General features: G+C 42.4%; 1 protein-coding gene and 1 pseudogene across 1 annotated transcript; one reads left to right on the top strand and one right to left on the bottom strand.

The window, feature by feature from the left end:
* Positions 1-10,272: 10,272 nt before the first annotated feature.
* Positions 10,273-12,867, top strand: LOC121971183 (beta-fructofuranosidase 1-like). Its single transcript, XM_042522329.1, has 6 exons — positions 10,273-10,694; positions 10,807-10,815; positions 10,914-11,779; positions 11,844-12,223; positions 12,299-12,386; positions 12,483-12,867. Exons 1-6 carry the CDS (start codon positions 10,382-10,384, stop codon positions 12,741-12,743), a joined length of 1,917 nt encoding a protein of 638 aa, XP_042378263.1. The 5' UTR covers positions 10,273-10,381; the 3' UTR covers positions 12,744-12,867.
* On the bottom strand, positions 12,861-21,715 carry LOC121972791 (annotated as a pseudogene).
* Positions 21,716-22,492: the final 777 nt, after the last annotated feature.

The raw sequence follows: 22,492 nt of genomic DNA, 5'->3' as shown, positions 1-22,492 counted from the left end.
TCTTGTTTTCTCGTTAATTCCTCTAAAACATCACACCCCAGAATAATCTATATTCTGCTCGACGTCACATTCTTTGCTTTATTCTCAATTCGAACCCTCATTGTCTAGGGAGTCCATCCTCTCTCTTACTATCGTACTATAGTCACCAGGATAAATCGAAAAGCGTAGACAAATTCTTATAGACCATCAAACGTCACAAGTTTTTCGAACTCCCAAAATGTAATTTACCCTAGGTGAGACTTGAACGCTCGCTATCTAGGGAGTCTGTCCTATCTCTTACCATTGTACCATAGCCCAAGATTGTCACATATTCTATATGGCAAAAAAGATAATTCGCTCGTTTCTAGTGCCCTCGCTAATCCATCCCTAGGCCAACATAGAAAAGGTAAATCACAGATGGCTATTAACCATTAGTACAAGTGGTCAAGGTATGCGAGAGCACATGCTCGGATGCACCAAATTTTGACTCTAAAACCTCATTTGACAATATCATATCTCAACCACTACACTGCTCCGAGGGGATAATTGTTACATATTCTAAAAAAATGATAATCTCAGTTAGCCTCATTGACTATCCCTGGGGGTGACCAGCCCGGTCCCATGAATGTTTTCCACCGGCCACTAGGGTAAATCGGGAAATGTACGCGGCGACCATCCCAAAAATCCAACATCCTTTGATTACGCCCCTCATTTGGAGGAAAAATTTCTGTAAATACGCCGTAGCTGGGGTTCAAACCGCAAGTGCCTAGGTGGCAATATGGATGTCATACCGTGGCACCATGACCCCGGGACTAATTGTTACATATTGTAAAAAAATGATTAATCAAACTGGGTAACGTCGAGCCTGGGATGACCAGCCCGACCCCACAGAAGTTTTCCACCGGTCACCAGGGTAAATCAGGAAGTGCTCGCAGCGGGCAACCCAGGAGCCCAATATCCTTTAGTTGCATGCTTCATTTGGAGAAAATTTTTTTGTAAATTCGTCATAACTGGAGCTCGAACCATGAATATCTGGATGATAATATAAATAGTACTCTACTGCTGCACCATAGCCCGGGACTAATTGTTACATATTCTAGCTTCAGCATGAGATTGTTAGATTGCAGACATGAGTGTATTATCACATTCAATTACTGCTTTCTTTAGAAGAATTTTTCTTGTGCTTAGATGAAACACACATCCATAACTTTTGATCATCGAGAAAGTCAACAACAATTGGTGCTTTTCTTTCTATTTTTTAGATTAATTTAATTTTTCCCACAGAGTTGGATGCATGCCTCAAAAATAATGGGTTTAGTTCATGCAAAAGTAGCTGGATAAGTCCACTTAATATATTTGCAGAAGGATGTGATCCTGTTATGTGTTCTAATACAATTTTCAAGTGACAGAGAAGCCTCCACCTGATAGATGTCTAGACAACACACGAATAAGTTGATGCATTAATTATTTTTTTAAAAAAATCTTTTTCAATAATCATCATAAATAATTGAGTGAATTCTGACAAAACTTCAATAATGGCGAAAAAAAATAAAATACTTTCCTAATTTTGTCAGGCAATCTCAATTATTATATTCTGTTTGATTGGCCACAACGAAGCCAACGTGGCCTATACGATATATATGCATTATATCTGACGTGTGGCGTGTTCTAGTCTAAATATGGAGTAAAATAAATCACATCTACTTTTTTTTTTCTAGTCTAAATTATGTATATTTAATTTACTCACCATGTGTTTATTGTTATGTGATATATATAAAAAACTACATTATTGGAAAAAATCAAAATAAAATGATAAATTTCAGAATAATTAAAATTAAGAGTTTTAGGTCGTACTCAAGAGGATTAATTTAGCTCAATTATTTGATACGTGAGGCAAACAATCATGAATATTTTATTTAACTTTCTTATTCGCATGAATCATAATAATAGAGCACAATTATGGTTTGAATCTTGTTTGTTCATTATTCCATATATTAATAGCGTGGAAAGAACAAAAATGATTGAGGACTAAATATCAAAAAGCAATAATTCCTATGTTCGTTCTCGATCTCGGTCTCGATCTCGATCTCGGATCCTCTACACAAAGATTTATGATGATGAAAAGGAGTTTGAAACACCTTACCCGTTCGAAGAAGTTAGAGAGAATGCATTGCTAAACTTCGATATATTTTCACTTATAAGACTCCTATAAATAAATAATACACCATTGATCCTGTCGGAATTTAAGTCAGACAGATCGTCAGGTGAAGTGGATGAAATATTGACTGAATCATGATGTCTCGAAAAGAGGTATGCTGAGATGACTTTATGTTGACCAAGTCGTCATGAATTCTCTGGTCAACCCTACCTGCAACTAGTGACCAGGTTGCTCCGGTCCCTGGTACCCCGATACTCGAGACAGATCCAACGAATATATAAGTAACAGATTAAGACGCATAATAATGAAATGAATGAATAGTGACTACAAAGAACGTACTTTGACCCAGGGGAACGCCCTCAGGTGGGACGCTGCTAGAGTTGCTGTGACCCAGAAGAGCAGATGACTATGAACAGGCTGGAGTGTTGGATCTAACGACAAGGAGTCGAACGCGATGGCACGAAACTCAATGTGATCTCGGCACGCAGGCTGAGCTATGACATTGGCACACAGGCCGAGAGATAATAGTGGCACGTAGGCCGAGGTATAAGAATGGCGCAAAGGCTGAAATATGACAATGGTACGCAGGGCGAGACGAACTAGATCGGAATGATCGAGCGGAATGCTAGATTGTCAGAACATAGACTACGCAAACATTGGTCCCCGTCGAATCTAGAGGTATGGGCACCAACAAGTCAAATCTGACGACAGGGCTGCTAGCTGATCAGATCCGGCAGCGAGGGCACCGACAGTGGCACCGATAGCGACATCTATGGCTGACGGCTGCTAGCCAAGACTATGGAGCGGAGAGAGGCGGTGTCGGGGCATCGATATGGAGAGGGAGAGAGGGTTGCCGACGCGTGGGCTGCTTGTTGAGACTGTCGACAAGAGGAGAGGGAGAGAGGGTTGTCGGCGCGTGGCAGCATGAGTGAGGGAGAAAATGAGGGATCTGGCGGTGTGCTTCTAAGCCGACGATGGCGGGAGGCGGCTGTGTGAGAGAGATAGAGAGAGAGAGAGAAGATGAAGGGCAGAGGTGGCGCCGAATGGTGGGTTGCGTGAGGAAGGCGGCGTAAGGAGGAGAAGGTGGGGAGTGGCGGTCGTGTGTGTGTGCTGCGGAAAAGACGGCGTCGACGCATGAGATGGCGTCGGCATGCGTGAGGCGGTAGCGTGAGCGTAATACCCCAGTTCTGAGATTCTGGTTAAGTATAGCTTAAAAGGTTATATGGTACTATCCATATCACCAAGGTGCACCTTCCTTTTCGGAAGCCCAAAGTTAAGCGTGCTTGGCTTGGAAAAATCTAAGGATGGGTGACCTCCTGGGAAGTTTTCCAGGGTGCGTGCGAGTGAGGACAAAGCACGCTGAAAGGACCTCCGGTGGTCTGTGGAGCTAGTCGTCAACCCGATGAGCAATTCTTGGTGGCGTTCTCGGTTCGATCGGGTGGGGCCTGTCCGAGCCGGGCGTTACAGATGGTATCAGAGCGATATTGTGACCGTGAATGTGCATGTAGCAGGAGCACCTAGGGCACCACCTAGCGAGGGAGATTCTAAGATTTGTCTGTGGTGTGATTCATGGTTACACAACGAGAGCGTTGTGTCTTTAAGTGTGGGTGATTGTAATACTCCGATTCTGAGATTCTGGTTAAGTATGGCTTAAAAGGTCAAATGGTACTATCCATATCACCAAGGTACACCTTCATTTTCGGAAGCCCAAACTTAAGAACTCCAAAGTTAAGCGTGCTTGGTTTGGAAAAATCTGAAGATGGGTGACCTCTTGGGAAATTTTCCAGGGTGCGTGTGAGTGAGGACAAAACACGCTGAAAGAGCCTCTGGTAGCCTGTGGATCTAGTCGTCAACCTGATGGGCAATTCTTGGTGGCACTCCCAATTCGGTCGGGTGGGGCCCGCCCGAGCCGAGGTGTTACAGTGAGGGCAAGGGGCTACCGACATCGGACATGGCCGACGTCAGAGGCAACGAAGGCGGCCACCCCGTGCATCTTCCTCCTAGCGGCAGAAGCAACCAGCCCCCCCCCCCCCCCAACCCTCAATGTGACTCCACATGTGAAAAGACCAAATTGCCCCTCCTCCTTTCCCTAATTTCCTCTAAGCCCTCTAGATATATCCACATCACAAGTCTCTCCTTCAAATCTAGTCGAAGAAGGCGCAACTCCGACTGACTAGACCCAGCCAAACGAAAAACAAAATCCCTCCTAAATGCATAGTCAGATTGTTGGGCTTGTCATATAGTATCAGACGAGTAACTATGATAGTGCCGAGTAAGTGACTGAAGTAATACCGAGTGAGTGACGAAAAATGGTAGCGATCGTATGCCGAGTAAGCGATCAATTGAATGTCGTTCGGGAGACCAAGTGATATCGCGAAGACGGTCGGACAAGCCTGAGCAGGCGACTGAGCAAATGCAGACCGAGTGATTATAAGAATGTTGAGTGAGTGGCTAAGCGGTACGAGCGAGCAACCAAGCTGATGTTGATCGAGCAACAGTAAATCGTGACCGGACAATTGAGAGAATGATGGATGAGCAGAGCCATGAGTGCGACCGAGAAAAATACTGACCGAGCGACAGTGAATCACGACCAGGTAATCGAGAGAATGATGGACGAGTAGAGGCGTGACTGCGATCGAGTGAAGTGATGACAAGTGAGCTACCGGGCAATAGAGAGAATGCTAACGAGTGAAGTGATGACAAGTGAGCAAAGCCATGAGCGTGATCGAGAAAAATACCAATCGAGCGATAGTAAATCGCAATCGGGCAATAGAGAGAATAATAGATGAGCAAAGCTGGGAGCGCGACCAAGAAAAATGTCGATCGAGTGATAGTAAATCGCAATCGGGCGAGTGAAACGACGACAAGCGAGTAAAGCAATGAGTGTGATCGAGAAAAATATCGATCGAGCGATAGGAAATCAAGATCGGGTGACCGGAAAAAAGCCAACCAGGCAAAAAGGAGAATGTCGAGCGGGTGGAACGACGACAGGCAACCGATGTCGAGGGCGCGACCAAGAAAATGTCAATCGAGCGACAGGAAATCGCGACTGGGTGACCAGAAAAATGCCAACTAGGCAATAAGGAGAATGCCGAGCGGGTGGAACGACGATGAGCAAGCGATGTCGAGGGCGCGACTAAGAAAATGCCAATCAAGCAACAGGAAATCACGACTGAGAAAATGTCGACCAAGCAACAAGAAACCACGATGGGGCAATCGAAAATTACCGATCAGGCAATAGGGAGAATGTTGAGCAGGTTGAAAGAGGATGGGCAATCGGTGTCAAGCGCGCGACCGAGAAAATGTCCACAGAGCGATAGTAATTGTGACTGGGCAACCGAAAAATGTCGATCGGGCAATAGAGAGAGAATGTCGGGCAAAGCGACGGGCGAAGCAAGTGTGATGAGTGTCGGGCAAAGCGGCGAGTGAGCAGTGAGTGCCAACCGAGCAACAACGGTGAGCGAAAACGCGAATGGTGAGTGTCAGGCAAAGCGGCATGTAAGGCGAGAGCAATGAAAACCAAGCAAAGCGGCGAGTAAGGCGATTCCCCAACTAGGGAGTAACCCGTCCAACTAGTAATTGATCGTGAGAGCATGACCAGGGGGCCGTTAGTCGTGAGAACATGCTCACTTATAACTTACACTGGGGCGAGAGTCTGGAGCCCGATTGGAAAGTTGTTGGTCGCGAGAGCATGCTCGCTTATAACTTGCACTGGGGCGAGAGTCTGGAGCCCGACCGGAAGGTCATTGGTCGCGAGAACATGCTCGCTTATAACTCTCACTGGGGCGAGAGTCTGGGGGCGTGAGAACATGCTCACTTATAAATCGCACTGGAGCGAGAGTCTGGAGGCGTGAGAGCATGCTCACTTATAACTTGCGTTGGGGCGAGAGTCTGGAAGCGTGAGAGTATGCACACTTATAACTCACGCTGGGACGAGAGTCTGGAGGCTGACCGAGAGGTCGTTGGTCATGAGAGTATGCTCGCTTATAATTCTCATTGGGGCGAGAGTTTGGGGGCAATAGGGAGAATGTCGAGCGGGTCGAAAGAGGATGGGCGATCGGTGTCAAGCGTGAGACCGAGAAAATGTCGACCGAGCGACAGTAACCGTGATCGGGCAACCGAAAAATATCGATCGGGCAATAGAGAGAGAATACCGAGCGGGTTGAACGACGATGAGCAAGCGATGTCGAGGGTGCGACTAAGAAAATATCGACCGAGCGACAGTAACCGTGACCGAGCGACCGAAAAAATATCGATCAGGCAATAGAGAGAGAATGTCGGGCAGAGCGACAAGCGAAACAAGTGTGATGAGTGTCGGGCAAAGCGACGAGTGAGCAGTGAGTGCCGACCGAGCAACAACAGTGAACGAAAACGCGAATGGTGAGTGTCGGGCAAAGCGACGTGTAAGGCGAGAGCAGTGAGAACCAAGCAGAGTGGCGAGTCCCTGATTAGGGAGTAAACCGTCCAACTAGTAATTGATCGTGAGAGCATGACCGGGAGGCCGTTGGTTATGAGAACATGCTCACTTATAACTCGCACTAGGGCGAGAGTCTGAAGCCCGACTGGGAAGTCATTGGTCGGGCAGAGCATGCTCGCTTATAACTCGCACTCGGGTAAGAGTCTGGAGCTCGACTGGGAGGTCGTTGGCCGTGAGAGCATGTTCGATTATAACTCGCACGGGGACGAGAGTCTGGAGGCGTGAGAACATGCTCACTTATAACTCGTGGTAGGGCGAGTCTGGAGGCGTGAGAGCATGCTCACTTATAACTCACGCTGGGGCGAGAGTCTAGAAGCGTGAGAGCATGCACATTTATAACTCGCGTTGGGGCGAGAGTCTGGAGGTCGACTGGGAGGTCGTTGGTCGCGAGAGCATGCTCGTTTATAATTCGCACTGGGACGTGAGTCTGGGGCGTGAGAGCATGTTCACTTATAACTCGCATTGGGACGTGAGTCTGGAGCCCGACCAGGAGGTTGTTGGGCGTGAGAGCATGCTCGCTTATAACTCACACTGGGGCGAGAGTCTGGAGGTCTGACCAGGAAGTGATTTGGAGGCCTGACCGAGAAATCGTTAGCGATATTCCGATCCGAGACCGGTGGTGACACTCTGGTCCGAGACCAGTGGTGATAGCTCGACCCTGAATGGGGGAGGTGAAGCCTTGAATTCCATAGAAGCGGAACCCGTAGCAATATGAGGGAGGAGAGCCTTTATCATATTTGATCGCGGAGTGGTGTCGCCCTACTAAGGATTTGTCTCGGTCCCTCAACTCCCGAATACCTATGGAGTGAGAGGGGAAGATAACAATCTGAACCCTGATCATTAAAGGGAGTGAAACCCATGGTAATATAAGGGAGCAGAGTCCATAGCAATAGAAGGAAGCATAGCACTGTGAGTGAAGGGAGTAGAGAGTGTAGATGTAAGAGGATGCAAAACAAGTGGAGGATGCAGAGTATATAATAGTAAGAGGATACAGATCCCCATTGTGAAGGGTGCAGAGCTTGTAGCAGTAAAAGGATGTAGAGCCCCATGGTGAAGGGTGCAGAGTCTGTAGCAGTAAAAGGATGCAGAGCCCTATAGTGAAGAGTGTAGAGCCTGTAGTAGTAAAAGGATGCAGAGCCTCATAGTGAAGGGTGTAGAGCCTATAACACACCTGACCGGGGAGTTGGGCCCCTAATCCCTGATCAGAAACTAAGACCTCTAGCCTGTAATCAAAGAGCAAGACTTCTAAATCCTGATTGGGAAGTTGTACTGCAAGTCACTGATCCGGAGGTGGTGTCCCTATTGTTTGATCGGGGAGTTGTGCCCCTAATGTCTGATCGGGGAGTTATGCCCCTAGTGTCCGATCAAAGATCTAGGGTCCTATTTTTTTATCAAGGAACTAGGATCTTACTCTTTTATCAAGAACTATAGTAGATCCTATAACTATAAAAGAGTAGAGCCCATAATGTACCTGATCGAGGAGCCGTGCCAACCGGCTGAGGGTTTTTCTCAGTCTCTTGACTCCCGAATACCCATGGAGTCAAGGAAAAAATATAATGGAAAAACTAACTTGTCGGTCAGCTGAAGCTCCAATTCAATCTCTCGAGTCCCGAATACCCGTGGAGCGAGAGGAGAAAACAGTATGTTCATCAAGATCCTCCGGGACTGTGATAAAAGCAGAGAACCTCCCGATGTTATCCATCTTCACGTTCCAGAACAGGTGGAGAAGATTCCCACAGACGGCGACAAATTGATCCTGTCCAGAATCTGAGTCAGACGGACCACCGGGTGAGGTGGATGAAATGTTGACCGAATTACGATGTCCCGGAGAGGGGGTATCCTGAGATCACTTCTATGTTGACCAAGTCGTCAAAAGTCCTCTGGTCAACGCTACCTGTAGCCAGCGACTAGGTTGCCCCGGTCCCTAGTACCCCGATACTCGAGGCAGATCCAACAAATATATAAGTAACATATTAAGACACATAATAATGAAATGAATGTAGAGTGAGTATGGAGAATGTACCCTGACTCGAGGGGGCACCCTCAGGTGGGACGCTGCTCGAGTTGTTGTGACCCAGAAGAGTAGATGACTATGAGCAGGCTAGAGAGCTGGATCTAACGACGAGGAGCCGAACGCGGTGGCACGAAACTCGATACGACCTCGGCACACAGGTCGAGCTATGACATCGACACACAGGCTGGAAGATAATAGCGACACATAGGCTAAGGTACAGTAATGGCACAAAGGCCGAAATATGACAACAACACGTGGGCCGAGATGGACTAGATCAGAATGACCGAGCGGAATGCTAGATCATCGGAACACGGACTACGCAAACATTGATCCACATCGAATCTAGAGGTAAGGGTACCAACAAGTCAAATCTGACGATAGGGTTGCTGGCTGATCAGATCTGGCAGCGACATCTGTGGCTAACGGCTGCTAGCCAGGATTGTAGAGCGAAGAGAGGCAGTGCTGGGGCATCGATATAGAGAGGGAGAGAGTGTTGCCGACGCATGGGCTGCTCGCTGAGACTGTCGGCGAGAGGAGAGGGAGAGAGGGTTGTCGGCGCATGGCAGCGCGAGTGAGGGAGAAAATGAGGGCTCTGGCGGCGTGCGTCTATGCTGGCGATGGCGGGAGGCAGCTATGTGAGAGAGATAGAGAGAGAGAGAGAGAGACCGAGAGAGAGAAGAGGAAGGGCAGAGGTGGTGTCGAATGGTGCGTTGTGTGAGGAAGGCAACGTGAGGAGGAGAAGGAGGGGAGTGGCGGGCGCGTGTGTATGTTGCGGAGAAGACGACGCCGACGCATGAGATGGCGTCGGCATGCGTGAGGCAGCGACTTGAGCAAGGGGCTGCCGGCATTGAACTTGGTCGACGTCGAAGGCAACAAAGGCGGCCACCCATTGCATCTTCCTCCTGGCGGCGAAAGCAACCAGCACCCCCCTCCCCCACTTCCTCAACATGATGAACAGTGCCCCATAAAACCCCAAAACCCTCCATATGTGAAAAAAATAAATTGCTCCTCCTCCTTTCCCTAATTTCCTCTAAGCCCTCTAGATATATCCCACATCAACCATAATTCAAAACAATTTCTACCATCATCATCGTCACACAAAGATAAAGTCCTTGGGATATGATTTCAAGTCCCCTCGGATAAGTCTAGTGGCTAGTGCATGAGGTGTTACTATAATGAGGTCTGGAGTTCGAATCTCGACAAAGTCGAGGTAAATACCTCCCTTATGTGCTAGTCACTATTCCAAAGGCTAGTAGTCGCCCGTGATTTACCTTCTCCGTGATGACTCTGGGACGAATTGACGGGAGCACTAGGGACGAATATATTCACCTTTTTTACCACAATTGGGACATGATTTCAAATCCTAACTATAGCGTATTGTAATACATTTTCATCTAATAAGATTAAAGATTTGAAAAGTTGATTGCCGGGCATGACCACATTCAAGTTTAGTTGAGATTAATTAAACCCAAAGTCTAATTACATCTGAACTATCAAAATATATATAGAGAAGTGTTACTCCTGAGGGAGGGCCCACATGGCAGGTATCAATCAAACTTCGTTTTTTGTTTCTCTCTTCCTCCCTCGTTTTTTTTTAATTACCACCTATTAATGCACCATCATCATATTTAGTATCGGTCCCTTTCTTCCGTCCCTTCTCAGTTTCCCTTCCTCCTCCTTTCCTACTTTATAATTCACCCCATACAACAGCAGCATTCATTATTCAACCACACTCAATCGATCCACCACCGCCATGGACTACTCCTCTTATCCTCCTCTCCTCCACCGCCCCTCTCCCTCCTCCAAGAAGAAGCTCCTCTGGTGTCTCTCCGTCGCCGGAGCCTCCGCCGTGCTCCTCCTCTGCCTCCTCTCCCCCCGAAACACCAATGGCGTCGAGCCGGGGAAAGCTCAAAACCTCCCGGTCTCCCGTGGCCCCGCCGCCGGCGTCTCGGAGAAGTCCACCGGCTCGAGGCTGTTCTCCGACTCGTCGTACCCCTGGACCAACAACATGTTCCTCTGGCAACGCACCTCCTTCCATTTCCAACCAGAGAAGAATTGGATGAATGGTCTCCCTCTCTCCCTCTCTGTTTTTCTTTCTTTCCTTCCTCTGTTTTCTTTTCTTCGCTGACGGTGAATCGTTGTGCATGTGCTGCGTGCGATATGAAATGCTCGACTCAGATCCTAACGGTGAGTTAGAACAGTGTAGCATTTGAAAATGCTAGACTCGTCCGGTTTAAATAGTAATTCCTCGATCGTGATTTTGAAATTAAAGTAAAATCTTACAGCGCCTGTTTACTACGAGGGATGGTATCACCTGTTCTACCAGTACAACCCCGACTCCGCCGTGTGGGGGAACATAACGTGGGGGCACGCTGTCTCCCACGACCTCGTCCACTGGCTCTACTTGCCCGTCACCATGGTTCCCGATCGCTGGTACGACGCCAATGGCGTGTGGACCGGGTCCGCCACGCTCCTCCCCGACGGCCGCCTCGCCGTGCTCTACACCGGCTCGACCGCCGAGTCGGTCCAAGTCCAGAACCTCGCTTTCCCGGCGGACCCCACCGACCCGCTCTTGCTGTCGTGGGCCAAGCATGGGGAGAACCCGGTTCTCGTCCCGCCGCCGGAGGTCCAGGCGAAGGACTTCCGGGACCCCACCACCGCCTGGTTCGTGGGAGACGCGTGGCACGTCGCCATTGGATCGAAGAATGACACGCGGCGGCACGCGGGGATCGTGCTGGTCTACCGGACGGTTGACTTCTTAAAGTACGAGTTGCTCCCCGGCGCGCTGCACGAGGTGGAGGGCACGGGGATGTGGGAGTGCGTGGACTTCTACCCGGTGGCGACGGAATCGGCGACGGGGCTGGACACGTCGGCGCCGGCAGGTCCCGACGTGAAGCACGTGCTCAAGGCCAGCCTGGACGACGACAAGCACGACTACTACGCGATCGGGAGGTACGACGCGTCGCGAAACTCATGGGAGCCAGATGAGCCGGCGGCCGACGTCGGTATCGGGCTGCGGTACGACTACGGCAAGTTCTACGCGTCCAAGACATTCTTCGACCCGGCGAAGCGGCGGCGAGTCCTGTGGGGTTGGGTCGGTGAGACCGACAGCGAGCGGGCCGACGTGGCCAAGGGCTGGGCGTCCCTCCAGGTGCCAATTTTGCCCCCTTCTGGTCGATTTTATGGACGATTCCTCAATTTGCTTGAATCCGCAGGCCATTCCAAGAACCGTAGTGTTCGACCAGAAGACCGGCAGCAACCTCCTCCAGTGGCCGGTGGAGGAGGTCGAGAGGCTGAGGATCGCCGGAAAAGAGTTCGCCAACGTCACCCTCGCCGCCGGCTCCGTCGTGCCCTTGGACGTCGGAGCAGCCACTTTGGACATCGTCGCGGAGTTCACGGTGAACAAATCTGCACTGGCCGATGTCGGATACAACTGCAGCACGAGCGGTGGAGCCGCCGGCCGGGGCGCGCTCGGCCCGTTCGGTTTGCTCGTGCTGGCCGACCGGGACCGTCTGGAGCAGACCGCGGTGTATTTCTACGTTGGGAGGAGAACCGACGGCGGCATCACCACCCATTTCTGCCAAGATGAGCTCAGGCATGAACTATATATAATTAAAGTGCTGTTAATGAATTTAAATGGATTTCATGGGTGTAAATTACCTTCGTTTAGGTCGTCGTTGGCCGGTGATCTGGCGAAGAGAGTGTACGGAAGCTTGGTTCCGGTGCTTGATGGTGAAACCTTATCGCTAAGGATAATGGTACTGAGCGATCTAGCTAACTAAACTAATTACAGTGGAAAACTTTATCAAAAATTGTTTCAAGTAATTAAGAGGATGGATGATAAATTTTGACAGGTGGATCATTCGATCGTGGAGAGCTTTGCGCAAGGAGGGCGGAGGTGCATCACATCGAGGGTGTACCCGACGAGGGTCTACGGGCAGACGCAGATCTTCCTCTTCAACAATGCCACCGCCGGGGACGTCACCTGCAAGTCAGTCAAGGTCTGGCAGATGGACTCCGCCTCCATCAGGCCGTTCAACGACGGAGATCACTCGACGTCCACCAAGCTCCCGACTAGCTCCGCTCCATCTTCACCTAGAATTAAAAGAGAGTGAACAAAAGATAATTACGTAATTTATGGTCAAGCAAGGTGTATTTATTCATTCTTAAATTTCTATTAAGGGATGTAAAATGTAATTAATGGTATTATGAAGATAATTTGAGATACTTAACTACCAATATGTCATTTCATATTTTCTACCTTTCAATGTGAAAAACCTGTCGAACAATATATACAAGCATATTAGCAACCATTTAATAGTTGAATTGTAGTTAGGGCAAATACCTACAATCGTCCTTTATAATTAAAAACTTCCTAGTTCAGATATTCTTATTTGAAATGGTTAAATCAAACCGCCTCACCCACCATACAATAAAAATTCTTTTTGAGCATCAAAATATTTCGCCGAATAGCTTATAAATGATATTCATACTAAACTTGGCAAAGTTTGATTGGAGGTGGTTCCAATAAATTCAAAATGAGGAAAAACTATAAATGTTATTCATGCTAAACTTGGCCAAAATTGATTCTAGGCGGTACCAATAAATTCAAAGATTAGAAAAACGGCCACGGATGCAAGAAATTGACCAATTTTCAATCTATTAATCTCATTCAATAAAAGTGAATCAAAAGTATGATGAGAACATTTTACGTTAAAATTAACCTAGGTAAGAGTGGATTGGTTAATTATGACAATTTCAACATAAAATACACTTTAAGGACGGATATGCTTCCCGACTCCTGCGGTATGACTATGCGCGACTTTCATTGTAACATATCTCATATAGTACAAAATGTTATAAATTATACATATTGCTTAAACATTGCAATTTAAAAATTAAAATCGAATCTAATAATTTTTTTCAAAATAATTTTTTCTAACAGCATTGCAAATAGATATAATAACGACTAGGGTATCATAACTGCTACAACGTGACTATCGCTTTGTAGCAGCTATAATTCTGTAACTACTACAATATTCTAGTCTAAGAGTATTGTAGTAATTACGATTTTATAACTGCTACAACGTTGTATAAATCCTAAAACTGTAACATTTAGATGGAGTAAGAAGATGTTTAGGGCATATATACAAGAAAACACATTGCAAATGAACGACGACAAACAGGCTCAACGAGGCTAGCAGCACCAAGGGAGTTAATTGGCAAAGATGTTGATCGACGGCTTGGGAGGTGAGGATGCACTGAGAAAAATGAGGGAGTTCGAAGGATGATTCAAAAATGTTTAGATTTTTAAGAGGACGAGGAGACAAAAAATGATGGAGTACTGCTACAAAAAGTCACGTACAGTCGCACAGTGAGAATCAAGTAACATATCATTCCTGTATCAAGCTACTTGGCAAAATGATCCGATATGACTACACAAGGATATTTCAACTTGGATTGGATATTTTAGTATAAGACTAAATTTGGAATTCTTCATTAGAGAGGGATCAATGTTGGCACTCAATGTTGGCATTTGATATTTTCATTAACATATTGTTAGAAGCTTGATAAATTGCTACTCACAATATCCTCGTAGGGTGGCCCAGCATGGAATCATAATGCAAGTTTCATCAGTGTTGTCATCCTTCTCAACAATATGCATTGGTGTTCTCGACTTATCAACAAGATCAGGGTAAAATATGTGGAACTTGTATCTCTTGACAATATTAGGAGGAGGATCGTCGTGATCATAATGAGTTGGATTGTACTTGTTCCGCTCAGATCCATTAAAAACACAATTCGAATACTTGGGCTTTCACGAACGGTATTTATCATGCCGCCAATACACCTGAAAAAAAATAAAAACCCAATAGCAAAAAATAAGTCCTTTAAAACTTTCACTTGTTAGATATCTCTTTTTTTTTAAATCCATAAGCAATGTTTTTCAAAATGATCCATAGATGACGCTTCTAAAACAAAATGGATTTCACATAAAGTGGTTATTGATGAAAAAAAAGTCACACCACAATAGAACATGTAGTTTTCACACGAAGAAAAGAGAGTAAAATAATACCAATGAATCCAGAGTTCTTCAGAGTCAGCACCGAAAACTGCATCACCTTCTTCCATAGGTCCCATCGCTTTCATGACTTCAAGTTCCATATAATGTCTTCAGGTGTGCTCGCCTTCTCTGCAGTCATTGCTTCTTGAGTCCTCATTCGCTGCTCCATTGCTACAACCTTGCGTTTCCGCTCCTGCAAGAGATGAGATACTAAATTAAGCATACTCTGAAAAGCCTCCCAATTCAGAAAGTAATGCACCAAGGAGAAAGTCAAATAAATTGGTTGTCAGAATAAGCAAAAATCCATCACTGATCCCAATTGACTGGCTGATATCTGCAATTCGTCCTTCCAAATCAGCCAAACCAAACACGAATTAATCAAAAAGCCAGGAGTGCCCAACTCAACACGATTCAACATGGAATATCAAGAATAAAAACAAAAAGTTGAGATGAATTCTAGGCTTGTTCCATGGGATGTACAGTAGAAGTTGCCCAACAGCAGGAGAGGCACATTACCGGTTTAGCCCAGTCTTCTTCAAGATCAATCGCATCATTGTCTTCATCACCTTGCAAGAGTTTGAGGTGAGAATGAACCTGCATCTTCGGGTTCATCAGCTTCCTCGATTACATTCTCACGAGAATAATGCTTGTAATCTAGAAAAATAATAATAATAATAATAAAAATAATAATAAAACTTACAGCATAAGTATAGGACTCAAACAAGTTCAGATAACTAAGTTAATTAAATTCCCAAGTTATTATAACCAGATGCATAATGGAAGACATATGTTTTATTTAAATGTGTGTTTGGCACATTCTTTACCATTGAAATGAAAAGTAATGAGACAAAGGCACATCTGTCATGGTCCTCAATTATCCTTTTCTATTCGAGGACACCTATCCTTACTTAAACAAAAATAAGGCCAAATATTGGAGCAAAAGGGTGATATCGTTTACTCCAAGCGATTCAGTATCGTTGGTTCCATGACAAGATACATGCAGGTAAATTACGGGGATATTTTGTCTTAGCGCAGTGGGCCTTTGCATGGGAGAGATCAGGCACCCAACGAGGCATTTTGCACCGGCTAAAAATTGATCTCAAGACCTATTAGAGCAAACACACTTAGGTATCAACTGCGTCAACCTATGGGGAAGTATGAATGACACCTATACCTATAAGCTAAGTTACATAGACAGGGAAATGAGTATTTTTTGCGCATAACCAATAGATGTGCAAGTGTCCACATCAAGTGTTGGCGTAAGGATATAAATTTCGTCCCGTGCCAAGAGGAACGGGTGGAACGGACGAAACTTACCGTTCCGCCCGACACCGGCATTCAAAAGGTTTCGAAGCCCATGGTCGATCTCAGAGGCGTCGCCCAAGCCCTGCGGCCGCAGAGGAGGCGTCGCATGAGCTCCTCAGTCGTGGCACACTCGTCGCGCGAGCATCGCGGCGATGGAGGACTCGTCGCGTGAGCCCCGCAACCGCCATGGAGTAATCACACGAGCCTTGCAGCAACGGCAAGGCGGCGAGGCGAAGGCAGCAGAATCGCGAGAATGAGGAAAAGTTAGGTTTTATAAAATGTTTTAATTAATGTCATTATATTATATATATAATAACTATTTCTAATTAATTATTATAGTTATATATTATAAAAACTAATAATTAATTAAATAAATTGTTAATTAATTAATATAATTATAATGCACATTTTTATTAAAAATATAAAAAAAATAAAATAAAAAATAGATAATTTATATAATATATAGCTATATAATTAAAAAAAAATTAAAAAAAAATTTAAATTATTTTTATAAATTAAAAATAGATTCAAATTTTATAAAAATATTTAAAATTATTTTAAAATTTTATAAATAATTCTAAAAAAATAATTGTTATTTTTTTAATAAATATATAAAATTTTTAAATAAATTTTATTTTATAATTCAATATAAGCTATATGTATACACGTTAGAATATTTATGAACTATAATTATATATTATATAAATTAATAAATAAATAATTTATATAATTATTAAATATAAATTATGATTTTATGTTAATTTATATAATTATTAGAGATAATAATTTTGTATCTTATAAGTAAGATTTGAAACCATAAATATTAACATATTCAGCTCTCTACATTTAGAATTCTTAATTCCTGATCGTAACACATATTTATTGATATGAATGTCTGATATTTGCATCTACAAAATACTTTAAATTAGCTATTTTTTATTTTAGAAGTTTTGAGAAATGTATACTGTCAAGTTACATAAAATTAATACAACAACAACCAAGCCTATATATATATATATTGTGCCCTCTCAGGATAATCTAGTGGTTAGCACATCAGATGTTACTACCATGAGGTCTGGGGTTTGAATCTCGACAAAACCGAGGTAAATGCCTCCTTTATGTGCTAGGCACTATTCCAAAGGCTAGTAGCCGCCCGTGATGTACCTCCTCCTGTTGGCCCTGGGACGGGTCGGCAAAGGCGCTGGGGGTGAGCGTATTCGCCTTTTACCACCATATATATATATATATATATATTGAAATCCTATCAGCACAGCACGATACTAAAACCGAATCATTTCGGTGTAGGACCGAAACCTCGATACGGGTCGAGATTTTAAACCTTGGTTGGCGTCGAAGTAATAGTGTCAAAGTCCAACATGGGTAGAAAGAGCTAGCAAAGATTTCAGTTCAGCTGCAATAGTAACTAGCAGGAGACATAGATTCAGGATAAGTATATTAAAAGATCAACATGAAGGGAAATAGCAGAGGCATAAAGGTTAACGTCAAATTATGAAGTTGATTCAACTCTAGAAGAACAAAGGAGGCCATATATATAGAGTCGATGATTCTGATCATTCAAAGCATGTAATTATTGTACTAGATTGGTAGCATACCTTTGCCTTGTATTTTTGGAGGTGTTTCAGAATAGCCTTCCAATACTTGACAACCTTGGCAGTGCCTGAGCGCATCTTTGACTCAATTCTTTGTTGCATCAACTCCAACTCCTTGGACTCTTTCCCTTTTAATAGATCCTTCACATCAGCCTCGAAGCTTGAGTGTAAACCCCTTTCTTCTACAAGAACTAGCAGAGGTGCTTGCTCACCACGTACTCTAGCTCAATCAATCGCATCTCTTTTCTGAGCTTCTACAAGTTCCCAGTTGCAAACTACCATCAACGCCTGTTCAGTATCAGGAACCCACAAGATATCAACTACATTAGGAATCAACTACACTAGGAAAAAAAAGGGGAAAAGTTCACAATGGACCAACTACACAATCTGAAATCTTAAAGTCGTTCACAAAACATAATTTCCTTTTTATAACATAAATTGATCATAGGCGAGTTTATTTGATAATATTTGCATTACATTAGACATCCCTCATCTTTCATTCATCCAAATTTATTTAAATAATATTTTGCTTCCTAAATCAGCTAATTTAAAAATGTATAGCCAATAATGCCTATAAAAAACATATGAAATTATGGAAATGACTCATTTTAAAAGGCAAATCAAGAATAAACTTTCTTCTCCATGTGAGAGAAAGGGAGAGAAGGCAGTACAATGGAATGTACAAAAATTCAAGTTGTAAGCACCATGAAAGATCTAAAAGCAAGGACTTCACCTCCCAATATCTGATATGAATTGGTGGTGTTTTATCCAAATCCAAATGCATTTTAATGTCATCACAAAATTCTTCCAATTCCTTCAGGGTAAGCCCCTGCAGTTACAATGTTTAATATCCATGAATAATCAATTCAAAAGTAAAAAAAAAAAAAAACACACACACACACATTAAGAGGTAACTGTTATGACAATCAACAATTCTCAATGTTAGCGAGTACTCAAGAAACCTAATCTAAATGTAAATATTAGCATTAGAGAATTTTAAGTTAGAGCTTTATCAAGAGAGAATTGAGAGCTAAATACCTTAAATACAACGTACGATTCATTTAGACCAAAATCAAATTTTTCTGAACCGCTAAGGGTCTTTGTAAGTATGTCAATGGGTTTTGCACGCCCTTCTACAATCTAATCTCGGATCTAACTTTGCTTTGATGAAAGTGAAACAGCACAGTAGAACAAAATTAATAGAAGATAAAAAAGAATATCATGAAAGACTACAAAATCAAGAGTAGAAAAAATGTGGCAAGTTGAAAATATAGTCACCTCTTCTTCTTTCTTCTCCCAATCTAGAAACTCAGCTCGGTCTCTCTTTCTTGCCAACATCGTCTGCAGCATTTTACAAAGAAAGTATGAGAAGACTTAACTAAACTATCATAAGGAAAACATTTACAAAGATTCAGATAAGTATATTCGTAGAAAATTGAGAATTTGGCCAAACCATTTCTTCATGTTGTGCTTTCCCTTCTTTTCTTGACCTTTTCAATCTCAGCCTGCATCAGTAAAATTATATTAGTTTGCAACAATAAAAACCTACAGCCAAACTTCGGAGTTGTAGCAGATAAAAAAGTAAATTAGAGAATTCTTCCTCCTGTAAAATTTCAATCCATTGTTTTTCAAAAATAGAATATAGAAGAATAAACTGAATTACTCAAAAGAGTTGAATCCAGGAAAATCTACTTAGGTTTATGCAATGACACATTTTTAGCAAATTAGAAAACTTTATCTTTATTCATGAACAATAATCATCATTCATTTCCCTTGAGCACAACATGTATCGAATGTGAAATCAAGTTCAAACTACAAATTCAGCAAATAAAGAGCGACCAACAGTATAAGAAATTGACTAATATGTAGTGACATTATATTATCATGTCTCACATACACAGATGGAACCAAAGTGTATATTATCTAACAGGAAGCAACTCTGCACTTAATACAACCATCTTAGTTAGTGACAGGTGGAGCAAACCTTAAATGCCACTATGGGTTTTCAAGTCATATAATCATGAGTACCCAAGCAAAGAATAGGCTTAGTAGACTAGGAAAATGTACTTCATTAGTTACTAAAGCCAATCTTCCTTGATCAATCCAAGCAAAATGAAATATAATATAAAAAAAGAACTAACTATTATGAATTATTTAATTATCAATGATAATTACCATTCTTTCTCTTTGCCTCCTCTTTTCAGCCTTCGCTAATATATTAAGAGGTACACCTCAAGTAATATCATGTTCTATCTTTTTCCTCCAGACAAGCCTACCAATACAAAACAGTGATATGATGTTTCTACAGGAATTAATACGCATCTTGACGATGAATGTCTAATTAGGAAGAAAACATATTTTGTGTAGAAATAATCAAATGAATGCATAAGACAAAGAAGAAAAATGTCATATCTAGATATTCATGCCTGATTCTGTATGTGCCTTGGTGTTGCAGAGCAAATACATATAATGAAAGCTTCGGCAGCTTTTAACAGAGTAACTTCTACTAAGCAGTCTAACTGTATCTTATGCTAACCCAACAACTTATTTCCACTTTATGTTTGTCTACCTTTGCCTTCACCAACTAAACATAACTTGAAGGAAAGGAGATAATATGAGAACTCAGATATCAAAAACACCCTCTACAGACATACTTTAAACAAAGCAAAGAAATGTGCCTTTTCAACTTCTCCCTATCTATTTTTCCTATTATATCTTCTCTTATTCATTTTGTTTGCTTTCAATTTTGCAACTTGTACAATCGAAAGTTTAATTCTAAATTCTTAACAAGGATTCTTGACCTTATCACTTTATATCTGTTACATTTTTCCCCTTATACCTCGCGCATATTCTCATTGATCACTACAATCTATTTCAAGTGATAGTAAAAAAAAGATAGTCCGCATAAAAAAACATCTCAACTATACAATTATGCCCTGATATTTGATAGATTAATTGATTGCAAGTTCTGACTATTCTTCTATACCTTCAATGCACTATTATAGCTACAATCATGCAAGGATCAATTTTTTTTCTTGGAATTGAGTAAATCAAAATAAATGAAGCAATCAAACATTTAACTTGAATAGACAAATAAATAAGATACCTAAACATAATTTATTTGGGAAAAAAATGGCCTTAAAAAAAGGAATATTACTTCTCAGTCAGCTTAGATTCTCCAAAAGGATTTGGATCGTTAGAATTTTTAGCCACCACATTTGTTTTGAGCTTCTTCGCAACCTGCCAAGCGACAGTTGACTCCAATTGAAAACGCTCAAAAAAACCTAACGAAATACCCAAAAGAAATAAAGACAAATACCTTCTTTTGTGCCTTCTTTGACATGTAGTCTATGATCTCTTCCTCCATGATATCCCTCGTAGACCTCTTGCCCTTACCCTAGCCTTCCTGTTCTGAGGCTGAGCACTCACTTTAATCAGAGCAACTATGTCGATCTGTTTGCTAACTCCTTAGCTTGTCGATTGATCTGTCGCCGCTTGCCAATTGCTGAGTTCATGACACCAAATGTCGGCGCACCAAGAGATAAAAGACATTTGGGATTTAGTGGTTACAACAGGGCTGTTAAAATTGTTAAGTTTATTAAATCAATACATAATATAGACTTTTAAAACCAAAAAAATATTACAATCATTATGACCTTTTAAATATGATTCTTTCCTTCGGTTCTTCAAACAAATATGATTCGTTCCTTCGGTTCTTCAAACAATATTCCGTATTAACCAACAATTGATTCATGAAGAACACCAACATATTTGTCCTAAAACTCTCCACTTACATAAAGTATCATACAATTTTCGACATAGACAACATTAGAACCACTAGCTATTTGAATGATCATAGCATCCCATCATTAGCAAAAGACTCCTCCATAGATTCCATTTAAATAATTATAACATGAGACTCGAAGTAGCAATGTAATCAAAATACTCCACTAGAAAAGGGATTGTCGATAAAAATCTTGGTAAAGTTTGAGGTTTAATCGTCTGAATCAACATGTATGAATTTGAGAAGCACTAGAACGAACTCAGATTGTCCTTCAACGGTGATAAATTTTCCCAAATCGACTTAAAACGATAAAGAAAAGGACTAATCGTGATGCACCTAGATGTAAGACAACCGCCACTAGTAGATGTGATCATCGGGCAAGAGTTCTCCCTCTCAACCTTGAGACGAAATTAGGCTAGCAGCAGCAAGGAGGAAGGGAATGAGAACTACAATGGATTGGGCTTTCTTCTAAAAAAGCTCTTGTTGGGCCACAAATAAGGCCTAAACTTAAAAACAAAATTATTTATTTATTTATTTATTTATTTTGTTGTTAATTGTTTATCATTATAAATAAATAGTACAAGATATTAATTAGTCTAGTTGACGGATCTAGAAATTAGAATTTGAGTTCGGTTCTGAAATTATTCAAATTATATTTCTAAATAAGTAATAAATAAATAAATAAATAATAGTCCACTGGCTTAATTACTTTATTAAATAAAACGTTTGACGACATAAACAAAGTAAATTAAAAACCAAAAAAAAATCAACCAAGAAGAACAATAGGATATTGGTTTGCTTGAACCAGAAAAATAAAAATAAAAAACGGAAGTGTTATTCTTTTTCCAACTATAAGAGCTATTCTTGTTAGAGAGAAAGAAAGAGTTTGATTGCTATTGGTAGATTAAAAACCAATAAAAGGAAAAATAAAGTTGAGGAATAAAGAATAGGATTGCTATTGGTAGGGTAGAAAATAATTTTAAAAAAAAAATGTTCTTGAGAAGATGATGAAGAAAAGAGTGTTGTTAGAGGGAAAAATAATTAAGCTATAACTGTAAAAATAAAAAACAAAGGAATTCAACAGAAGAGAACGATTGAATG

The sequence above is a fragment of the Zingiber officinale genome, chromosome 4A (genome assembly GCF_018446385.1).
Source record: "Zingiber officinale cultivar Zhangliang chromosome 4A, Zo_v1.1, whole genome shotgun sequence".
NCBI lineage: Eukaryota > Viridiplantae > Streptophyta > Magnoliopsida > Zingiberales > Zingiberaceae > Zingiber > Zingiber officinale.
Note: the sequence above shows the minus strand (reverse complement) of the source record. Positions and strands in the feature narration are given on the sequence as shown.